This window comes from Sinocyclocheilus rhinocerous, unplaced genomic scaffold, assembly GCF_001515625.1.
Source record: "Sinocyclocheilus rhinocerous isolate Xijiao unplaced genomic scaffold, SAMN03320098_v1.1 scaffold1600, whole genome shotgun sequence".
NCBI classification, from domain to species: Eukaryota; Metazoa; Chordata; class Actinopteri; order Cypriniformes; family Cyprinidae; genus Sinocyclocheilus; species Sinocyclocheilus rhinocerous.
This window is the reverse complement of record NW_015665129.1, coordinates 393,579-418,265: the sequence shown is the minus strand read 5'-3', so window position 1 is coordinate 418,265 and position 24,687 is coordinate 393,579. Positions and strand designations below refer to the sequence as shown.

General features: G+C 37.7%; 1 protein-coding gene across 3 annotated transcripts; it reads right to left on the bottom strand.

Moving 5' to 3' along the window:
- Window positions 1-73: 73 nt before the first annotated feature.
- On the bottom strand, window positions 74-24,030 carry LOC107731197 (adenosylhomocysteinase 2). Of its 3 annotated transcripts, none has more exons than XM_016542203.1 (17): window positions 23,535-24,030; window positions 11,258-11,375; window positions 9,057-9,200; window positions 7,219-7,319; window positions 5,899-6,001; window positions 5,702-5,796; window positions 5,195-5,301; window positions 4,741-4,857; window positions 4,528-4,591; window positions 4,283-4,371; window positions 3,533-3,603; window positions 3,070-3,164; window positions 2,626-2,724; window positions 1,418-1,486; window positions 1,163-1,241; window positions 959-1,079; window positions 74-149 (listed from the first exon to the last, which is right to left on the bottom strand). In XM_016542203.1, exons 1-17 carry the CDS (start codon window positions 23,718-23,720, stop codon window positions 143-145), a joined length of 1,665 nt encoding a protein of 554 aa, XP_016397689.1. In that variant the 5' UTR covers window positions 23,721-24,030; the 3' UTR covers window positions 74-142. The 3 variants fall into 3 exon arrangements, with proteins under 3 accessions (XP_016397689.1, XP_016397691.1, XP_016397690.1); XM_016542205.1 differs by lacking the exon at window positions 23,535-24,030 and adding an exon at window positions 15,065-15,170 and having other exon boundaries at window positions 11,258-11,372; XM_016542204.1 differs by lacking the exon at window positions 23,535-24,030 and adding an exon at window positions 15,065-15,169.
- Window positions 24,031-24,687: the final 657 nt, after the last annotated feature.

The window sequence follows — 24,687 nt, the reverse complement described above, 5'->3', positions numbered from 1 at the left end:
GTAACACTATTAAATAAGAATAACATTCAGTAAAATCAAGTTTCGTTTTAAGAAATGTATATTAATAGAAAATAAATCTCTTGCTTCACTGGTTAATGCAGGTCTCTCCATCTTTGATGAAGGCTGAATCCATCCAGTCACACTAGTACCTGTAAGTAGAACAACAGAAAAATGTTATTTTTGTCATAACTGTTCAGTCTGGTATGAAGAATGTTCATAATATGAAATTGTTTGTTTTTCATTGATTGTTATAAGTTACACTACCATTCAAAAATTTGGTGTCATTAAGATTTTTTTATTCGGTACTGATCCATTAAATTGATCAAAATGACAGTAAAGACATAATAATGTTACCAAAGATTTCAATTTTGAACTTTCTATTAATCAAAGAATCCTGAAAAATGTATCACAGTTGCCACAGAAATTAAATGGCACAACTGTTTTCAACATTGATAATAATAAATATGTATTGAACACCACACCAGCATATTAGAATGATTTCTGAAGGAACATGTGACACTAAAGACTGGAGTAATGGCTTCTGAAATTTCAGCTTTGTCTCACAGGAATAAATTACATTTTAAAATGTATTAAAACAAAAAACTGTTTATTTAAACTGTAGCCTAATACTATTTCACAATATTACAGCTTTTACTGTATTTTTAATAGACTTATAATAGACTTTTCTTAAAATCTTACTGTGCCCAAACTTTTGTTTATTATCATTATTGAATTTTATTTTTTAAATATGTTGAAAACAATTAGCAATTTCACTGGTTTTGTGAGTCTTTCATTGACAACCAGCAGAGGGTAGTAAGTGACCAAACATTTTGATGAGAAGTTGTCCTAAAATAGGAACACTAGACTTTCATCACACTACATAACAGTTCAAATGTGTACATTGTACATAAACTATCAGTCATAATCAATATGGGGTGTTTTAAAGCCCCTCTCATACCTGTAGTAATTTGGTTTAAAGGGTCCGTTCTTATTCAGGCCCATATATTTGGCCTGTTCATCTGACAGCTCTGTAAGATGAGCATCGAAATTGGGTAGGTGCAAGCTGGCCACATATTCATCTGAAACACACACATGCACATGATTTATCACAGTTAATGCACATAACTGCTTTATTTGAGTTGCAGTAGTGATTGGTTCTTACCCATCTTCTTGGGAAGCAGGTAGACATCCTGTTTGTAGCGACCTTCTGGTGCATTATACAGCTCTATCAGGGCCAAAGCCTAACATTAAAATAAAGAGCACAACAGCCTGCGATTAGAGATGTTAAATCAGGCATAATAATCATACAGCTGTGCAGCAGCACTCAGAACCACTAACATAACTGGATAAAATGTCATCTGTACAGAGGGTACAGTCGCACTTCAGCTAAAACCCAAATCGTGACAGGTTAAATTACCTGGGTTGTGGCTGTGATTGATAGCACAAATGAGGGGACTGTTGAGCAGCTCAGGTTCAAGAGCCGGCCCTGAAAACAGCACACAAATGACTGAGATTTACTGTGATCCACCAGGAGAGCACACAAAGGACAAACATCTGTTAGGGAAAACTAAGGCTTTTCATGAAACTTTTTTTCACAAAAAAAGTATGGGTTTGATTGACAGAAGAAAATGTTTTAGATATTAAATAATCACATGGCAATGCCATTTTTGCATTAAGAATTAAATTCTTATTTTTATTTGATTATTTTCATGCAAACCAAAACATATGACTATACATAGCATCAAGTGCATAAGCTGCGTTAAAAAAAAGGAAAACTAATAGACTAATATTATATTTTATAAAAATATATACTCTTGTTCAAAAGTTTAGGGACAGTGGGATTTTTTTTATGTTTTTCAAAAAGGAGGTCTCTAGTGCTCAGCAAAACTGCATTTATTTGATCAAAATGACTGTAAAAACTGTAATATTGTGAAATATTATTTCTTTTTTTAATGTGAATGTAATTTAAAATACCTGTGATGGCAAAGCTGAATTTTCATCAGCCATTACTCCAGGATTCATTGTCATGATCCTTCAAAAATTATTTTTATCATTCAATGCTGATTCGGCGCTCAAAAAACAGTTCTTATTAACTAACACTGTTGAAAACAGTAGTGCTGCTTAATATTTTTGTAAAAAAAATATTGTAACATTAGAAACTTCTTTAGAGTCACTTTTGATCAATGTAATGCATCATTGCTGAATACAAATACCGATTTCTTAAAAAAAATCCTACTGACACCAAACTTGTGAATGTTATTATATAAAATATAACTATATTTTATTTGACTGTGTATTTTTAAGATACATGATAAAAACAAAAACTGATACATATATTATGCACACATTTATGATCACACATGTATATTAATGCATCAATTTGTGGCATTGCTTCTATAACAGTGAAACAACTAAATTCTGCATTGTATTGTGCCTAACAACTCGCTCGTCTTGACTTGTTCAGGACACATCCTGCACTGTTTTGATTCTTTGTGTCTGAATAACATTCTTAAACTCCAACTGCCATACAAATGTGACAAATATGTCTACTGTTGCATAAAAAGTAGAGTCCATCCGTCATATCACTGGCACTCATTCATGAAAAAAAAGAGAAGAAGGAAAGACCTCTGCCAGTAAAATCACTCGTTTCCCGTCAGGCCAGATGACGTGGTCGACCTGTGAGCGCACCCTTTCCCAGGTGAGCTCTGGAGTCCTCAGACTCGCCTGGAACAGAAACAACAGACACACATGAGCGCACACAAACTAACACTCGCTTTCACTTCTGTCCAGTACAGACTGATAAACCTGCAAAGCTAAAACACACACACAAATGCATTCATTATGAACACCATCAGAGCACTTCACTTTGTTGTCGGGAAAATGCCGCTAAGAGGCTTTCAGGTTGATCAAGTGTCCATGCTGTTAATGAAACATCTACAGCTGTTGACGTAAAAAACTCTTTCCCTGGACTACATTCACCAATAAAGTACACTACAGCGGAAGCAAATGGAGCCTCCTCATAAATAACACAAAAATATTTTCAACAGTTAAAGATTGAGACCCACTCACCACATCAATCTCAGTGTTGGAATGGCCCATGTTACAGACAATACAGCCGATCTTCATTCGATCCAAGTGCTCCCTGGTCACAACATTTTTGTTCCCTGTAGAAACAGACATTTCTTTAGGAATCTTCAAGGAAACCTCAATACACATTATTTGTGCATACTAATAAAAATGAGACTTAAATAAAACTTACATTTATTACAAAACTGTGCCTTTGTCTAGCAGAGACCATGCATAACTGATCTAAACCTCAATATCTCTTTACTGTGATTTTAAACAAATACTTTGTCTGTTGCTGAGCAATTATTATTTTCCCCAGACTACAGACTACTACAGCTGTCAAAGGGCGAACCGTTTCACAGCAACTCAATGTAAGGGCATCTGGGAGGATGTGTTGTGCTGATAAGAGACCAACAGAGGAATGGATTTGTGGAAGTGGAAGCGAGCCAACTGTAACCAGACGTACCCGTGCAGGTGATAACCATGTCCATTTGGCGAACCACCTCATTTAGCTTCACCACTTTGAAGCCGTCCATACTATGAGGGAGATAAAAACAAATAAATAAGCACTTCAGCTTGTTCACAGACTTCCCACGGCCATGTGTTTGGCTAATATGGGGAGCTTATATTATTTGTGGAAGTCTCTGAGAGACTAGTTTACACAAATTGTTTGCTACAAAACTGCTCTGTTAGTACTAAGGAAACTTTACAACTTGATATTTATTTATTTATTATTTAATAAATTTTTTTCATTGTGCATTAAAGTTTGTTTGTTTGTTTTTTTAGTCTTTTTATTTATATTTTTGTTATTTACTCTATATGAAATCAATTAGAAAAGATTACAAAACAGACTTGTAATATAAAATTTACACATTTATTAAAAGGTGCAGTTTCTCTTCAAGGAAAATAGTCCACAATATTGATGACTCATCTTCCACTACAAAGATATTTATCCAATCAGGTGGTCTCAAATGAGAACAGCTCACGCCCTTGCAATTAAATGAAATAAAAATACATTTTATAAAGCTAATAAAAAAAATGACAAAATCACAACAAAATTGCTAAAACCTAAACTAAAAATTTTATATATAAAATTTAAAATTAAAGCCAATTCAAAATATTAATAAATACTCTGATATTATATAAATAATACTAATATACTGCACATGGTGTTTGATTTAAACTTAGCTAATTTTTGTGGGTGTGTTTATCTTACCAAGCTTGAAGAGCACAAATAGGGTCAATCTCTGTCACACACACAATGGCTCCAAGCGCTTTCAGAGCTGAACAACAACCTTTTCCCACCTACACCGGAATCAATACAAGAATGAAAATAAAACACAGAAATGTTCTTAAAATATCTGTGCTTGTAGTAAATAAGGTCTGGCAATTTAGAGAGTATTTTTTGCATTATGCAGATTATCTTTGGGGCATTTTGCAAAAACGCAGATGTTGACTGACCTCTCCATAACCACAAACCACCACCTGCTTCCCACCAAACATCACATCTGTCGTTCTCTTCAGACTAAGAAAGAGGAAGTCAACCGTGATTATACTCCTCCTTAGATAAGCTTTATTCATGCTTGGTAAGAGGTCAGAGGAAGATAAACTAATATATATATATATATATATATATATATTTTAAAAAGCATATCAGCATTGCAGGTGTCTTACCCATCCAAGATGGACTCCCTGCAGCAGTACAGATTATCAAACTTCTGCTTAGTGACAGAATCATTGACATTCATAGCGGGGACGCAAAGCTTACCAGCTTTGGAGAGTTGGTACAGCCTAACAGAATGAATAAAAACAGACACATTTGGTTCAAACATAAATAAATATGTTGATCAATAGGGTTGTCAATGAATTAAAATAAACAGTTGTGATTAATCTAATTATTTTAATCATATACAGATTAATAATAGAATATACATAACATAAATAACAGATTTGTGTCATTGTGTTAGGTTATTGGTGTGGATAACAAAATATATAAATAAAATTTATGCACTTGGCAGATGTTTTTTCCAAAGCAATTTGCAAACACTGCATTCAAGATACACATTAAAAAACAAAACTAAACTAAACTAAACTCAATTCAATTTAAAGTCCTACAGTTCTCCCTTACCTGTGTACACCTGTAACGCTCTCCTCCACGATCCCACGTACTTTCTTAAAGACACTTGGATACTTCTTATACACCCAGTGGGTCAGATCGCCCCCATCATCTAGGATCTGTGAGAAAATGTATGATGATTACTAGTCTGCAAACATACAAAGATCCTGATAATTGTTTTGAAGATTAAATAAATACTAATTTGGCAGCGGCAAATGAAGTTTAACAGAAACAGTGTGCTAAATATTGTAAATAGTGGTAGATATGTTTTCACAAACGGTAAACAGCAACAGTTCAGCATCTTGCTTACACTAAGTACAAAACAGCAATAGAATTATGCTATTCACAAAGTGTAAACAGACGTAATATACAGTTTGTGCAATGGGTAAATGTTGGGTACAGTTAGTGAAATTAATCTTTGCCAACAAGGTTGATTATTTGCACTCAGTGTAAACAGACACTGCCCACTGATTCATCTCTTTTAATATCACTGGATATTAACTGCAGAACATTATATACCATATTTGCCTGCCAGCCTTCCATGTTGACACAGCGATCAATGCACCACCAGAAGTCATCTTCTGATTCACCTTTCCAGGCAAAAACCGAAACACCTTTAAAGGGCACAAAATAAATGAAAAGTGAGTCCAGAATATCAGGCCAGGTTGGAATTGGTACAGTTCAGACAACAGTAAGTTGTTTAGAGGGCTGTTTACCGCTCTCTGCCAAAGCTGCGGCCACTTCATTCTGAGTGGAGTAAATGTTACAGGCAGTCCAGCGACACTGAGCACCCAGTGCCACAAGTGTCTCGATCAGGACCTGAAAGAAACCAGCACAGCATATCAAAAAGTTGGGAAAGCAAACTAAGAGTAACAAAGTGTGTATTTACATTTATTCATACTAAGATATGATCACTAGTAAGCAAATACACATTTTGAGCACTTTGATGAAAATAAAAAAATCTGTTGTACTAAAAGTAACTAAGGTATTTGATGTTCAATTTTTTTAATTAGCTGGGTCTTTTAGCGACAAAGCTGGTACAGGGTATTTTAGTATTATTCATATAATTTATAGCATTTATTCATATTTTGAACTCTCTTTTATTTTAATATTTACAGTTTTCATTAAAATTTTTATGTTTAGTGTTTGTTTTAGTAATTTTTATTTTGTTATGCTCTTTTGTATTTTTTTTTAAATATATTTCTATTTAACATTATTTAATTTCAGTTTTCGTTGTAGTAACTTTAGTGCTTTAACATCTTCCTTTAAGATTTTTTTAAGTTTAAGTTTTAATCTAATATTTATCTATATTTTTTTATTTCAGCTTTTTTAAATTAATAAAACTATTTAGAATAGTTTTAGTTAACAGTGACAACACTGAACTCCTAACAATACATACCTATAGGGAGTAGGGTATCCAATTAATAGACAATATAGAACACAATTTATTAAAAGCAGTTAAGATGTACACTAAATCTAAATAAACACTGATTTTAAATAATATTCACTCAAAATTCACTTATTCAAAATAGTAGTTTTTATATTTCCCTGGGCTGCGTTTCCCAAAAGCATCGTAAGCCTAAGTTGATTGTAGCTCCATTGGTTTCAATGGGTCTTCTATGTACTTAAGCTTATGATGCTTTTGGGAAACGCAGCCCTGGTCAATATACCGGTCTGGTCAGCTGGTAATTTCAGTATTTTTTTTAAAGTTATATTAGTGGGCGTTTTCTGCCTTTATTGGGACATGACAGTAGAGAGCTGATAGGAAAGCATTGGGTGGAGAGAAAGGGGGTGGGATCGGCAAAGGACCTCGAGATGGGAATCGAACTCGGGTCGTGGTTAGCGCAGTTCCGCTGTATGTCAGCGCACTAACTACAAGGCTATCGGAGCCGACGGTAATTTCAGTATTTAAGTAAGCTAACTTTATTGTTCATCCAAACAATCCATAGAAATGTGTAAATATTTTGTGTTAGAGTTAAAGACTAGTTGTAGAAGAAGTGTGTGTTTGAATTAGTGAAGCCCTGAGGAGAACCTACTGCTGTCTGTGCAGTGATGTGAGTGCATCCAACCACTTTAGCCCCAGCAAGGGGTTTCTCCCCCTGAGCTCGCTTCCGCAGGGAAATAAGCGCAGACATATCTGTGGATGTGACAGAGACAACAGTTTGGAGATGAGACAACTTCTTTTATTATGGAAGGCAGAGTCTAGAGTCTGAAACAGAGATCAAACCAAGTCCTGGAAAACAGACAAAAATCTTGTCGCATGAAAAATGGGGAAACATTTAAAGGAATAGTTCAGCCACAAATTAAACTTCTGTTAGCATTTGCTAACACTTATGTTGTTTGAAATCTGTATGATTCCGAAGACTCAATGCAAATACAGTTCTGTCATGATGACAACTCTCGGACAGTTTAGCGTAGTAATACGCTAAATGGTCTTGGAGGAATAGATCTGCTACACTGCTGCGGCAGAGCAAGTACCGAGACTTGCTACTGCCAATACATCCACAACATGCTGCTGTGAGCATGTAGGAAATACTGCTGCTGCACACATAACATATATGAAATTACCCCATAGCCGATCTATACAGGTGGAGCTGGGGAAGGTGGAGGGTTTCTGAAGCATGCTGCAACTGCTATAGCAAGCACTAGCCAAGTATTTGAATGTTCAGCAGCAAGCCCATTGGCTGCTGATGTGAAAAGAAACCAATCAGCTGCGCTATGTAAATAATGATGTGATTATATCAGACTGAGTTAGAACCTATCGCCTGCACCATTTGAAGTTTCAAGACAGAACTTTGTATTTAATGTAGACTGAAGTTTTCAAGCTTCCAAAAAGGACACAAAAGCATCATAAAAGCATCACTAAAATGGTCTATATGAATCACGCACAATATTCCAAGAAGCTTTGTTCTTATTCACTGCTTATTTCTGGATCATTGAGTCAGTGAGTTGAACTCAAGACATTTCTGACTTTTTTAAAACAAAACTATTGCTTCAGGAGACTTATTTCCCATTCTTTTTACTGACATTCAAAAGCTCTTTAAAATTTCTGGTTTTGTGTTCTGCAGAAGAAAGTCATATGGACTTGAAATAACTAAATTATATGCTTTTCCTTTTTGAGTGCATTATTCCTTTAAGTATATATGGGGAGGGGGAATATATATATACTAAGTATATATATATATTAAGTATATCCCCTGGGGAGGGGGATATATATACGAGGGGGAAGTCGTGGCCTAATGGTTAGAGAATCGGACTCGTAACCCAAAGGTTGCGGGTTCGAGTCTCGTACCGGCAGGGGTTGTAGGTGGGGGGAGGGGATGTACAGTGCTCTCTCCACCTTCAATACCACGACTGAGGTGCCCTTGAGCAAGGCACTGAACCCCCAACTGCTCCCCGGGCGCCGCAGCAAAAAATGGCTGCCCACTGCTCCGGGCGTGTTTACTAATATGGGTCACCATACTTAGTATGGTGTATTATACTTGGCCACTTGTCACGTCACTTTCATATGTATTGTGTAGTTGGCATTGAGATCTTAACCCAGTTAAAAAGATGAAACCATTCAATTAAATTAAATGGAGAACAATGACTGTTCTTGACAGCAGCAGCTGTTACCAACCCTTGTTTATTTGACAGCACTTATTGTACATTTGTGTTCAACAGATGTCCTGAGTCAACAAATTCTTTACTAAACCAATAATATTAATTATCAAAACTTGACAAAACATGACAAACCAGTTGAGAATCAGTGCTGTAATTGTTATGTACGCAAACCATCTTGACCTATCAAACAGCAACAAGAAAGTTCCCACTAAGCTGAGGTGTGAAGATAACCAGTTACAGAGTACTAAGCATAAAAGGTGAGTCTCCTAACCTTGCTCAGCGATCTCGATCTCCCGCCGTCCAAACTCGGCCTGCTTGATGTTCTTGACGCAGAAGTCGCTGCTGCCCTTTGAGTTGACCTGGCTTTTCTCACGAGGAGACGTCTCATCATCCGAACTGTCAGTGTATGAGGCCGCTACAAGAGCACGGATGCACATTTTAGTGGAGTTAACAACAATGCATGCATTTATTCATGTTTGCAATAGAAAAAAAAAAACTTCTGATCTTATGAAATTATTTTGCAATTCTGTCTCAGCAGTCTGCTGTTTGGGGGGGAGAGTTGGTCTGCTGTCACAAACATGTAGGAATGTTTATCCCTCACTTTTGTTGGTATTACGAGTGATTTAGGAATGTGAATTTGTCTGATCCAGTGCCAATGCTACCAAAAGTCTGTAGTTCTCGCTTTAAGCTAACCTAGGATTATATTACAAAACACACAAAACTAGCATGAACAAGAAATAAGCAGTTTTGGGCCACAATGATTTTCTTCAGTTTTGCAATGAACTTACAGGAATAGTTAATCCAAAAATGAAAATGTACTCACCCTCAGGCCATCCAAGATGTAGATGGGTTTATTTCTTCATGGGAACAGATTTGGAAATTGTGCATTAAATCACTTGCTCATCCATGGATCCTCTGCAGTGAATGGGTGCCATCAGAACAAGAGTTCAAACAGCTGATAAAAACATCACAATAATCTAAAATGACTCCACACAACTTCAGACCATCAATTAATGTCTTGTGAAGTGAAAGGTTGCATGTTTGTTTTTAAAAGAGCTTTTACTTGTTACTTCTGGGCAAAATAGAGTCTATAATCCATAATAATGCTTGTTTTCACCTGTAAACGATGCCTGATTGCATATTTCTCTCCTGATTCAGAGTCGACATTTTCATTCATATTTACAATTTAAAGGAACACTCCACTATTTTTGACAATAGGCTTATTTTCCAACTCCCCTAGAGTTAAACAGTTGAGTTTTACCGTTTTCGAATCCATTAAGCCGATTTCCGGGTCTGGCGGTAGCACTTTTAGCTGCAGCTTAGCATAGATCATTGAATCTGATTAGACCGTTAGCATCTCGCTCAAAAATGACCAAAGAGTTTCGATATTTTTCCTATTTAAAACTTGACTCTTCTGTAGTTACATCGTGTACCAAGACCGACGGAAAATGAAAAGTTTCTAGGCCGATATGGCTAGGAACTATACTCTCATTCCGGTGTAATAATCAAGGAACTTTGCTGCCGTACCATGGGTGCAGCAGGCGCAATGATATTACGCAGTGCCTGAAAATAGTCCCCAGCTAGGTAACTTCCAATGGAAGGCACGCTCCCTGTGCAAGCAGGTGGTCAGGTTGGTTATGCTGGCGGACGTTAGCCTATTTTCAGGCGCTGCGGTCTTCCCAGGCTTCACATCATTGCCCCTGCTGCACCCATGGTACGGCAGCAAAGTTCCTTGATTATTACGCCGGAATGAGAGTATAGTTCCTAGCCATATCGGCCTAGAAAATCGCAACTTTTCATTTTCCGTCTCTATGCTAAGCTACAGTTAAAAGTGCTACCGCCAGACCCGGAGATCGGCTGAATGGATTCGAAAACGGTAAAACTCAACTGTTTAACTCTAGTGGAGTTGGAAAATGAGCCTATTTTAAAAAATAGTGGAGTGTTCCTTTAAAGTTAAATTCTTAATGATGGACTCATTTCTTACAAACACGTAGCTTTTCACCTCACAAGATATTAAAGGTGTGGTTCACTTGTAGTCCCTACGAGCCGTTTTTGTAGGCATAAAACTGCCAGAATTTTAAAAGATGATATTTCCGTTTGCATTGAACTTTCAGCTTCGTAACTTTGCAGATATTGTTTATGCTCAAACAGCAACATTACACACTAACTAACGTTAAAAAAGTGAAATCGCAATGAACCACCCCTTTAACTGATGGACAGGAGTCATGTGGATTACCTGTGGATTATAGTGATGTTTTTATCAGCTGTTTAGATTCTCATTCTGACGGCACCCATTCACTGCAGAGGATCCATTGGTGAACAAGTAATGTACTGCTAAATCTGTTCAGATGAAGATTGCTGATTTGCATGCATTTAATGCTTCACACCATTTGTGTTTTTGTTCTTCTGAACTACAGAACTTTATTGACGTGTCTGTGCTTGGCTTGCTGTGAGGGTGGATGAGGGTCTGACCTGAGCTGTAGCTGTCTGTGGAGGACTGAGAGATGGAGCGGGACAGGGAGCGACGGCCGGTCTTTGTAGGGAACTTGCTGAACTCCTGTTTTTCCTCTTGGTTGGCAAACTGAATCTGCTAGAGTAAGATGGAGGTATGGAAAAAGAGAGGATGGGGGAGAGACAGAGACATGAACATGTGAGCAGCACATTTGCATGTAGTTAAAGGAATAGTTCACCCAAAAATAAAAATTCTGGATTGAAGCCCCTCAGGTTTCATTCAAAATACGTTAATTTGTGTTTTTCAAAGATTAACCAATGTCTTGTTATGGGTTTGAAATGAAATGATGACAGAATTTTCTTTTTTGGGTGAGCCAAATAAATGTATATCAAACAAAATTTATATCTTAAAAAAGCAAACAGCACCAATATCTCCTTATATTTTACATTTCAGAACTTAAGGCTTGATTTCAAGTAATTCAAATTTAATCAAACTATGAAGATATAACTTTGAAACATCACTACTGAACATTAAATACACTAAAATACTCTAAGGAACAGCACAGCTTCAAACATGTAGAGTCTTAATATAGCCCAAAAGGACACTATAAATAGCATCCGCTCACTGCTGTATTGAAATATTTTACAATTACATAACAGATGTGGGGAACGGATCTCATCAGGGGATTTCAATTCAATTTCAGTCATTTTAATAATGCAAAACTTTAAATATTCATGGCATATATGCTTGCAGGCTGATGAAGACTGTGTACTGCTGTTTTCCGTGTGTGTGCTGTATGTGTGTGATCTTGTTTTGTGGAGAATGCAGATGAACCTGACTGTTAAATTATAGCTTGAGTATAGCTTGAGCCCGAAGATCACAAGGCGAAAGGCACTATGGAAGTACAAGTGACATGGGGGATTGTGACTGTGACTGTTATTTTCTGCAGTAAACTCGAGTTAGCACTGAAACAAATGCAGTTTTCTTTGCTGTGTTGTCGTATTTCGCCAAAAGCATTTAGTTCTTTGCCCAGTCAGTGTTTTATGTATAAATCCACCTTGTAAGGAAACTGACTTCAAAGGCTCCAAAACGTCATGTCTAATGATCTACAACAAATTAAAGAGTGTTTGATATAACCAAGCAAATATTTATTGACTGCGATGTTTCAAGACAGAAACTGACATGAAAGAAAAAGAAAAGAATTGACATTTATAAATGAAGTTGGGAGTACATTAACATAAGTCCATCTCAAAGCTAGCACATGGACTAAATTTATTTAAATTCATTTCTGAAAAGGAAGGGAGGTAGTTGGAGTACTTGTGGTAGACTATTAGCTTTACACAATAATGTGCAGGTAGAAGCAGAGCTCTGGTTCTGACTGCACTCCTTTTTTAGAGCTGATTTATGTTTCTTTCATACACAGATGTCTCATCTCCAGACACAGATCACCAGCAGCTCGGCTACAAAGCATCTGCAGACCCAGCTTTACTGTGAACTGCAATATGACTGTGCAAACAAAATCACTTGGTTTGATATGTAACCACAAGTAGTACACATTTGCATCTGGCACAAACAAACAAAATGCTTGCTGTCACTGAATCACTACATCATCTTATTTAGCACAATTATTAGCTGAGATCAGGTGCTTTAAAAATCTTTTGAGCTGGCAAGATATGACCAAAGAAAATACTTAAAAAGTAACCCTCTAACCTGTGACCTTAACAAGTGACATTTATCTGATTATGCTTGTGTGTGTGTTTGTGTGTGGTTATAACTTATAAGCAATCAAATAATCCAAGCCTCTAATATATTTACTGTCTACGCGCACCACAGACAGATAGAGAGGGCAGAACCTCTGTCTGTGTGGTATATGAAAACAGGAGATTTCCTTTAATGCATCTAATGACAGTCAATCTACCAATCTTTAGGAAAGGATTCTGGACAGTTCAATAGCACTCGTGAATTTGATACTTTTTCCAAGCGAAACAGCGGATCCCTCACCCTTACAAAACACAGCTGCCATCACAATTCCTACTGTGAAATATAGACACTAAAAGACACAGAAGAAACTTTTTAGCTGCTCTTTCACAGCTCAGGGGATGTTTTTGAAATATTTTTTAGTTTTAAATGATAAAATAGATCTAATATTTTTTAAATACACTACTAAGTTTGGGGTCATAAGATTGTTTTTTCCAAAGAAGTCTGTTTTGTATTTTAATATATTTTAAAATGTGAATTATTCCTGTGAAGGCAAAGCTGAATTTTCACCAATTATTACTCCAGTCATCAGTGTCACATGATCCTTCAGAAATCATTCTAATATGCTGATTTGCTGCTCAAGAAACATTGATCAATTTAACGCATCCTTGCTGAATAGAAGTATTATATAAAATGTTCTGTTGAGATCTTTTCATTTGGGGAGATTTTCCAAAACTGCTCCATATACTTAACTTCATATGACTTCAGATTTCAGTTTGATAAGCAGTGACCCACTACACACTTTGCTTTACTCAAAACAGTCAACAATCTAATTTCCAATCCCAGAAAATGCTCAGCTCCCCCTGTAGCATTGCTTTAACACCATCAGTTTATCTGTTATCTAACTTGTGATTTGCCAGACAGCATCTAAGTCCTGAGTTAGGCATGTTTGGACACAAAACTGCAGGACATGCCGGTGAAGTTGACAAAACACACAGCTGATGTTTCAAGGAAATTGGAGTGATAATAAAATGCCATTGTGAGGCGGTATTGTGACCCAGAGGCAAAGCATTGAACTTAAAGTGCTTGAAATAACTGGACAGTTATGATCAGAGAATAGCAGAGTTTAATTCTTCAGTTGAAAGAAAAGCTATGGATGAAAAGAAAGCTATGGACCGTGATTAGCTGGTGATAGACCTTCCAGCTAATTTCGCTGATTACACCGTCACTGTAAATTATTAAATCGTACCATATTCTTTTTTTAACACTCTGGCAATGTGCTGTAATAATGCAGAAGGCTGTGGATTATGTTGAACCAGACTTTAACTGCCCCAGCCAGTATTATGTAGCAGGAAAGTCCAATGTAAGTGTCAAAAGACATAACTGACTTTAACTGAAAACGTATGACTGTGGCAGATGTAAATATCCCTGCTTGACAGAGTCAGACTTATGACGTCACCTTCATATTTGAGTAATAATTTCTAAAGTCTATCAGTCCCTGGAAAACCAGCACATGATGTCTCAAAACTTCCTACTCAGAGGAAGAACTGAGAACTTCAAACATTTCCTAGACTCTTTAAGTGCACTGACACATTGATAGTGGCAGAGGTGAGCGCTACATATCAATAAATCCACAGAGTCTAATTTAAATTATTTTGATGTGTGATTTCTACCAAATCAGTTGACTTGATCACAGAGAAGGACCTTTTTAAGGTCAATTCAAGATATAAACAAAAATGTGGAATATATGTATATATACACATGAGAAAAAATATACATGTAAATCTATCTATATATGAGAAAAAAAATCAAATTATCTCTGTTCTTTTTTTCAACATTTATAATTTAACTTGATACTATATTTATATATAGTATACATAGGGAAAAATCTATATGTTTCTCTTATTTTAACAATTTTTAAAAACAATTCTATTATTATATTGATATATTTAAATTCAGAAGTATAGTTCCATTTTTTTTCCAGAAGTATGTTTTTTTCTGTCTCTCAATATATAGACTTTACGTAAATAAACATATATACAGTCAGTCACCAGTCACCAAAAAAAATCAGAGCTCTTTTTGCTGTGTGCTCCTGTAGAGGACGGAAGAGAGAGTAATGTGGCACTTACCCTGGGAAAGTCATAGCCATGGTTCATGGTCCCTGTCTGTGCCGGCTGCCTCAGGCCTGTGTGCCTGTGTATTGTTACAACTGGTGTTTCACCAATGTAGCTTTACAAACGGGCGGGTGTAGGGGGGAGTTTCTGTGTGGAGTTCTTACTGCGGACATGAGGGTATGGGAGGTGACACAAGGGAACCAATAAATCAACCACTCACAAACCCGGCCAGCCTACTTTTGCTCTCCCTCTCTTTCTGTAATCTACCGTTCCTTGCAACCACCGTAAGGGCCGTCTGCCCGTCTGTTTGTGGTGACTGAATGTTTCAGGAGTACTAAAGGAAGGGTGTATTTGTTGCCCCAGAGTGTTTTAATCCAACTGGCTCTCCCAGTGCCTTCAGAAACAGACTCTCCTTCAGAGTTCATTCAAGGCGGCTAATAAAACAGGGATCTGGAGGGAATTAAACCATGCTTCTGTAAACCCCTAAAGCATCCACTATGGGTCAGGTCGGTCAACTCTATTCCGAGATCTGACTAAAAATAGAAGAAAAAAAAATCCATCCAGTTCATTGACTGTTCCGCTTTACAGCTCACAATGATCCATCATGGTGGAAACAGACAGGCAGTACTAGGCCAGCAGACACTCAAGTGTTAAGCAGACGCTGTTGAGCCGTTTACCGTGACTCTGCCAATACCTGCTGTAGTCCTAATGTAACCAGTCTGGCTTTCAGCCACAGTCTCTAATCCCAGGCCGAGGTCACGCAGTGTACACTACACTCCACATGATTGTCAACAAAAACAAAGAACTCTACTGCACTCCACATAGGATTGGGTTTTTGATTTAAGAGTGAGAATGTAGGGTAGGGTTGGGCTGACAGACGATGCCATCGTCCATCGCCGATAGCTGATAGACCCCCCCCCATACCCCTCACAATCAGCCGCATCCCAATACCGTGTTCAGAAAGAAAATGACGTGTATACGGAACCCCTAAAGGGAATAAATATGAGATGGGAGGAAAATATATATTTCAATATTTTCTCTCGCAGTATATCATTGGGTAATTATACTACATATATTTCGGCATCAGGGAGCTGCTATTATACCTGGCATTGAAACTGCTTTTGAATGCACGATCGCTTTTTAGTTTCACTTTCACTTTCGAGATTCGCGATCGCACATACTCTGTTTATACTATGGAGCAGCAGTACTTACCACACATTTTACAAGATTAGATGTATGTCAGTGGTGCTCAGGATCTGCAAATCATTCGCCATTGTCCTCAGCCATCTCTCCTTACACTGTTTATGTGGTAAGTGAAATTTTATGTACTGTAATGTAACAGGCAACTGTTACACCGTTGCTGCGTCCCAATTCGCATACTATCCATCCTAAATAGTATTCGAAAATAGAATTAGTATGTCCCAAATCATAGTATGTTTAAAAAAGTATGCCAAAGATTCCCGGATGGTCTACTACTTCCGGTTAGAATTCGAATTGCAGATCGATGCACACTCTAACGGCTAATATTGCCCACAACACATTGCGCGGTGGACGAGGATTCGATTAAAACTACAAACACGCATAAAAAGTGTTAAAAACTACAAACATGGCGGATACACGCGACCGACGGACAGGTAAAGAAAGGGATTTGAGTGATAAATAATCAATGTCTAACCTGATGAAAAATATTAATTTAATTTTATCCACATTATATTTCATCTGCAGCAACACTGTGAACTTTTATAATGATACGTTTGGTCGTTAACTTTTAAAAGCATCATTATGCTAACACATGACCATGACTAGCAGATCAACGTGCCTCTTCATTTCTCTCCAATACGGTAGGAAATCAAATTAAACGAAATGTGGATGATGTTAACAGTGCCAAGATGATTGACAGGGCAGTTTAAACAGTGACAGAATGCACGTAACTAAGTAACAGAGCGTCCATTAAAGAAGCAGCTATGATGAAGTAGTATGTCCCAAAGCTTGCCTACTATTCTTCTACATACTCAAAAGTATGTACTTTTCTTCACAAAAAGAGTACATACTTTTAGGGCATAGTACAAGTAGGCGAATTGGGACGCAGCACGTGTCTACACCGGACGCGGCAGTTGTCGTGTCATGTCGCGCCGTGCCTCATCATCAGCTAAAGTCTGTCTACACTGGACGCAACAAAGCGACCGTTGAAAATCATTTGAAATTTGTGTCAGCACATCATAAATAGAACGCGGCAGCAGTTTACTGTCGGGGATTTGTCGTGTCGTACCACGCCACACCCAGTGTACACAGCATCACTGATTATAATGAGTTCTATACACTGATCTATATATAATGAATCTCTATTATAGATCAGTGGTTCTATAGTATTTTGTCACACCGCTCGCGTCCGGTGTACACTAGTCAACAGAAGTGGATCAAAACCTTTTATCAAAGTTGTCCTAAAAAATCAACATGCATCTACACTAAAGAGCGGCTATGCGGTTGTTTTGGCTGTATTACTTTTTTGTCTCATGCAGCGCACTGCCTGCGTCTGAAAAAAAGTTGCTAGGTTTGTCAGTATGAATATTCTATGGAAAAAAGCCGCTAAAAGGGTCTGAAGTTGCTAAATCTAGTGCTAAAGTCGCGCTCGTGTTTGTGAGACGCGGGAGCTGATGGCAGGGGGCGGTGGATATTTGTGGCGGTCAATGTGGATATTGTGGATGAGTTCTTCTGTGTCATCTCGTTCTATTAGTTCTACAGCTTCAGTTTCGGAACTTTCACGCTTAGTAACACATACAGCTGTTCCCTTACCACAGTGCAACAGTGAAAAGGGACCCCTTTCAAACAGTGTCGCATTCCGAACATTGTTTAAGCAACATACACCGGTATTGCGGTATTTTAAAAATTCGTATCATAACAAAAATAAACACCGGTATTCGGTATGAACCGGTATACTGCCCAGCACTACTAAGGAATAGAGAGAAGTCTAAGCTAAGAGAAAGAGCTATGGATGCTATGGATGATGTCAGCTTGCTTACTATGCACACAGTGATTGGCTGATAGTCTCTGTCAGAGATTTATTCATAGAAATATTGAAGAGCGCAATATTATGTTGCCATATTTAAATAAAGGTTTAAAAATAAAACTGCTATTTGCCACATTCACATAAAGATTTTAAAATGCATGCTATGTGTCACTAATTAAACAAGTATATGTTCAGCTAATTGTCAGCTTCTTACATGTGTGCTTCTCATAATTAGTGAATATGCATATAAACAGCCTTTTAATTAACAGAGTAGTATAATCATGGCTAATAGTAGGCATGCAAACGTAAAAGAAAACCAAACTGGACACAAGCACAGCTGTTACTTCTTGCCCAGCTGGTTAATGAAAACAAGGATATAATCAAAGGAAAATTTGGAGTTGGGATAACCTCTAAAACCAAAGGTGATACCATTTTAAAAGCTCATTATCATCACATTTTTCTAAAATATTTATATTCTGAGGTAGATTGCCGGCAACAGCCATTTTAGGATAGTATATATTAGTGGCTTAGGACTCCTCTTGTTACGGAAGGAGACTCACACAGAGGATTAGAAAAATACAAGAGTTGTTTATTTTTCAGCAAAAGATGCAGATGGTACGGGCAGGTGAGTATTTGAGCTTAATATCAGATGAGGAGAGTAACACCGTATTTGGACTTCACAGGAGATCGTGGAAGGGAGACAGAGGACTGCACACACCTCATATGATGAGTACACGGAGTTTCCACAGAGCTAATGACTGGAACGGACTAGGGAATGGAACACAGGAGAACACACTGGAGGAAACACAGGAGGTAAGTATAACATGCAGGTAAGTCTTTCAATGTATCGCACGGATAGCATAGAGAGAGTCCACTTCATTGAAACGAGACCGGACACTGGAGTGAAGTGAGGTGTGTGCTTTTAAAGGGGAGCTGATGATGATTGCATATTTGTGACAGGTGCGTGTGATCAGTACTCAGGTGATGGTGTTCGCTGTGATTGGGAGGTGGCTGAGCCTGGCTAATCTGTGACACCTCTTCACTGCTCCTAATGTTTCACAGATTTAGGAGCTAGTTTTAGTGTTAAAATGCTTTGTGAAACGCTCTTAGAGCAAACATTTAGGAGTCCTAAATTTAGGACTGACACGCCCATTATTTTTAAGATTTTCTCCTAAATCGGCGAGTTATGAGCTACTTTTAGCCTTAAGATGTTTTGTGAATACAGGCCCAGATATTATTCTTATTATTATTTATGTTGAAAGGGATTGTGCTGCTTAATATTAATGTGGAAAACGTAATAAATTTTTTGTGATTCTTTGGTGAAATTAAAGTTCAATAGAACAGCATCTGAAATAGATTTTTTTTAGTCTTTGCTCTCACTTTTTCTTTTTTTAAGTTTTAATTGTCTATATATTAGGGCTGTCAGTTTAACGCGTTAACTTAATTAATTCGTTATGAAAAATAACATGATTAAAATATTTTAATGCAGTTAACGCACTGGCCACGCCCCACCCCCGCCCCCAGATCTGTATGTCATCTTACCTTACATACAGAGTTGACTGTTGACATATGATGCAGGGCAACAACTCCATAAATTCAGTTATGCCCTAAAATTCAAGATATTAGTGCAAAAAATGCCTCTGTGTGAGTTTTTGTCTCATATTATATCACATGATAAGCGATAGCCTATCACACGAGCAGGGAGAGCATATCACACAAGTGCTGTTTCTGTCCTTAATATCACAAGTTTAAATGTGATTTTATACAACAGTTCAGTAAATAAGAAGTTGATATTGTTATATTTTAAACACAGTATTATGTGAACGCAGATGAGCCAATGGCAGTCGAGTATCAGTTGCACAGGGAGCGGAATTCGGACATCTTTTTGGACAGGTTTCAGCGCCATAGAGAAACATGGGAAGATCCGAAGCTCGCATCGGTTTGATGGTGTTTATGCTACAAAAATGGAAAAATTATGTGCCTAGGGTACTTGTAACACTAATTCCAGTTATCCTGAGAGGATAGGCAATGTAATTTATTTTATTCCATTTCCTAAATCCAACCAAAACAGAGCAAAATGTCCCTAAGCATTCAACCCCAATCACAATGTAGACAAAAACGTTCATTTTCTGGTTGTCATACTCTCATTAAGTTATACTTTTCATTTACTCAAGCAGAACATTAATATTATCTTGTGCTTCAGCAAGGTATCTCTGGCTAAAACTAGCTAACGTTAGCGTTAAAGTTAGTGAGTCCATGCTAACTTACAAACCTAAATAGCGAACTGTTCTCACGTCATATACCGTGCAGTGAAAGTCAAAAACACATAAACGAAGGTCTATATTAGAGTGCCTCTCCATATTAATCTGGTTAAATGTAAATTAATTTAATCTTACTCTGCGGTATATGAATGGTGGTTTGTGAACGAAATGAATGAGAGTGTACCGGGTCAGTCGGCCATTAGCATGTCAATTTCGTTCAGCAATCAGCAGAAAGCGGATGCAAAACGCAGTTATAGGTACTGTGCACGCTTGTAAACATGCACAGACAAATCCAAATTAAACCCTGCGGCTCGTGACGACACATTGATGTCCTAAGACACGAAACGATCGGTTTGTGCGAGAAACCGAAGAGTATTTATATCATTTTTTACCTCTAATACAGCACTATGTCCAACTGTCTTTGGGCACGCGCACGGCTTCCGGTGCGTGAGGTGTGTTGGCAGATTTAGTTTCGTATTTAGAGTATCATTTCATAAAAAAAATTAAATTATTATTATTATTATTATTATTATTATAACATTAAAGGGATAGTTCACACAAAAAATGAAACTTCTGTCATTTACTCATCCTCTCGTTTCAAACCTCGAACACAAAAGAAGGTATTTTGAAGACTGTTGGCAACAAAGCTGTTTTGGTTACCAATCAATGACTTTTATTGTTTGAACAAGAAATACTGAGATGTTTCTCAAATTATCTTCTTTCATGTTCCATAGTTTATGTTTGGCCGTAGCCTACATTTTTATGTATAATAAATTTTGTTAAATCAAATAAAATATTTCTTTCTAAAGCTACAATTTGTAATGTCTGCTTGATACTTTCTCATTTAACACAAAAATAGTTTAAAGTCCTGATATCATACACAACTCACAGTGTCATAGTCTAATGATGACCAGATTGTGACAGAGTTTTACCATTAACAAGTCTGATTATTAACAATTGGCCTAACATGATTTGGCTGAGAATGTGAAACTTCTGAAACACTGTTTAAAGACATAACAGCAATCTGCTCAACCAAGTCAAAAATAATCGCCCTGCAAACCACTTGAGAGAATTAAATAATTGGGCTCTGAAGTGCCAATGGTCTAACGTGAATAAATGAAACGCGATCTAAGCTCTCTCAGATGACTGCTCGGTGTAAAGAGACCCTAATGGCAACTCAAGCACTGAAGCAGGAACATCGGTTCAAACTCTCAATGCATCCATTCAGTAGAACTGGATGTGCAACTGAAAATTTCCGGAAATTTGATCTAATCTCCAAAACTATGTCCATTACGTATAACAAGCAAGAAATCGGAAACAAAAGGAGTCATTTCATTATGACGGATGTACCATAAAGAAACGTTGTGTGAGTCAAAGTACACATAAGAGGAATAGATCTATTCAAAGAGACGAAGAAACTAATCTCCTACTAAAACTAAATGACAGGCTGAATGTTTGATGAGAAAACACAGAACAATCACAATAAGGAGAGCCCAAGGTCAGAGCAGGGCTCTCAGCAGGTAGGGCCGGACCGTGGCCCCATGCCAAGTCTCGGTCCGAGAAACAGGAGAAAATGTTCCTGAACGATACATGTGTCATATTTCTCAGCTCAATGCAACTTTCTTTCACAATGTTATCAGAGCCTCCTGCTCACCGAGGGACAAAGCTAGCGGAGGTACAGAGAGAGAAACTTTCTCACACCCTCAAACTGTGAGGAGAAAAGGATACGATTACACAAAAACTGTGATTACTAGGGAAAAGCACTGCCAGCACATACAAAAGAGGGAATACACAAGATCAGAGGTGGAAACAGATGAATGCATGCACTCAGAAAAAAAGGTACAAAAGTTGTCACTGGGGCGGTTTTCAAAAAGCACACCTTTGTACCTAAAGAGTCTATATTGGTACCATAAAGGTACATATTAGTACCTAAAGTGTACATATTAGTGCCTAAAAGGTACAAAAGTGCCAGGTACCAGGTAAAGGTGCCAGGTACCAGGTAAAGGTACCACCCCAGTGACAGCTTTTGTACCTTTTTTTTCTGAGTGTGCTATACTCAAACCATTGAGCATGTCTCAAGAGACTCCAGCTCTTATGAGGCAATTTGTGAGGTGAACACATTATGTTAGGGTTGGTATAACAGATAAACACGAAGAACAGAGATCTGCTGCGAAGTAGCTACACTTAAAAAATTATTTCAGAAATTATTGGATAAGATTTTACAAGAAAATACTATTTCAGTCTTTCTACTTAAAAATGTGATGTTTAACTGAATGTGTTACTTGTCAATTCTTTGTAATCATCTGTGAAACATACTAGGGAAATTTTTTTAAAGTAAATCCTACAACAATTTTTTTTCGGTACTGCACATGCAGTCTTTTTTTCAAAAACGCGCACAAGTGCAAAATGTTGCTGTTGAAAGATTTATGTGAATACTTTCAATTACACACTATCCAAAATCCGATTTCTGAAATATTAAAGAGTAAATGTGAATGTCAGCACTGAATTTGATTTGGTGCTGAGTGTAATGCAGCTGAAGAGAAGCAGCAGAACAGCCCTTGGCTCTGTTGTATAACCAGCTGACAACTCGATGAGTGAGTGGGCAGAGTATAGTGTGCCTCTTTTACCACCCACTCACACACACACACACACACACTTCAGAGGGCCACACTGAATACATTTTCACAACCTGGACTGGATCATCTTTCCTTTCCAGATTAAATGATCTATCTACCAACCTATATGCATCTTCACTCTTTGATCTTTGTAGTGAAGTGCTCTGACACTGTCAGTTGTCCTACATGCAATTCTGGGGTGATTTTTTTCCTTTCTAGGAAATCTAAAGACATTTATTTAAAAAAGTATTTCTCCACATTTCCTTTAACTTATATGTTAGATTCCAGCGTCTGACAATTTGTAAACTGCAGTGGACAAAGGTCGGTGACACATCTGTGACAAATGTGACAGTCGGAGCAGCTCAAGGAATATTACTGGATGCGGCGAGAAAAATAACTAAAGAAACGCTTGAAATATGCGTCACGTGACTCTAATAGGCTCCAGCACACCTCTAGTTCAACTCTCGCCGGGGATAATCTTTCCTAATGATCCCAGTAAACTGAGCAACATGTCCCAAACTCAAGTGCGATGTTTTCAGGACACACATAATGTGTGTTTGGCCCATAAACAGCTAGCTGGAGAAAAGACACGTCCCTCTTACCTTTTTCATGGATTTGTGGGTCGGGACCGCAGTGAATGCGGCGGACAGCTCGCCGACGTTCATGTTCACGTCGCTGTTCTTCGTGCCTGTCATCGCGGAGTATTTCTCTGCAACGTTTTCGCTCTCTTTAAACTCTTTGCTGGCCTGTTTCACCTCCAGCTTCGCATCCCCGCCACAGTCTGTCATGGCAATCTATATCTACGCGCTTTCCGAGCCGTTGCCGGTGGTTTTACGCGATAGTCCTTCAGCTCTGTTACTGTAACCTTTCGATTCGTTCTTATGTTGCTGGAGCGCTTCAAAAGCTCCGACTGCCTCAAAAGCGGAAGGGGTGATTGCGCAAAAACGTCTGCAGGAGAGGAACAAACTGTCGAATGCGGATAGAAAACGGATGCTAGTTTATAAGAATGTAATATCACTCAAGCCGCAGTGGACCACAAATTATTATATTTGACTGTCCGGTTGACGGCCAGCAGCAGCATCACCGGTGGGCGGGGCTTAAAGGCAAGCACCTGCTCTCAGAGGAAGTTGCACGAGAACTGTTTTAACGATGCATATACCGTAATCTGTCACTTTTAAGACCTTATTTTAAACAGTTCTTGACGAAAACAACTAATATTTACGATATTATGTTGACTTTGAGAGGTTAACCTCGAGAAAATACATTAAAATTTGTATATAACATTACCTGTCCGAGTTGAATATATTTTGAGAAATGTATTCCTCTTAAAACTTACTCAGAATGATAACGGAAAACCAATACGAATAGAATGACCTGCATATTATGGGATTTAAATTGACAAAAAAAACTGATATAATTTACTCAACCCTCATGTTTTTTCGAGACTTACTTTCTTCTGTGGGACACAAAAGGTTGCATCTTTTCCTTACGATGAAAGCAAACGGTGAGTGCAGGGAACATCTCTTTTTGTAATCCACTAAAGAAAGTCATACAAATCTGAAACAGCACAAAGATTAGTAAATGATGATAGCTTTGTCATTTGTGTGTAAAATATCCCTTTAAGTCCCGTATTATGCAGTCTTCTGGTTCCAATTTGCATTTAAGGGAGAACTGTCGCTTTAAAACTGTGCTTCTTAACCTTTTGCCCCTCCTTTTCCAAGATAGTATTCCTCTTACCTAAGCTATGTAACTCTC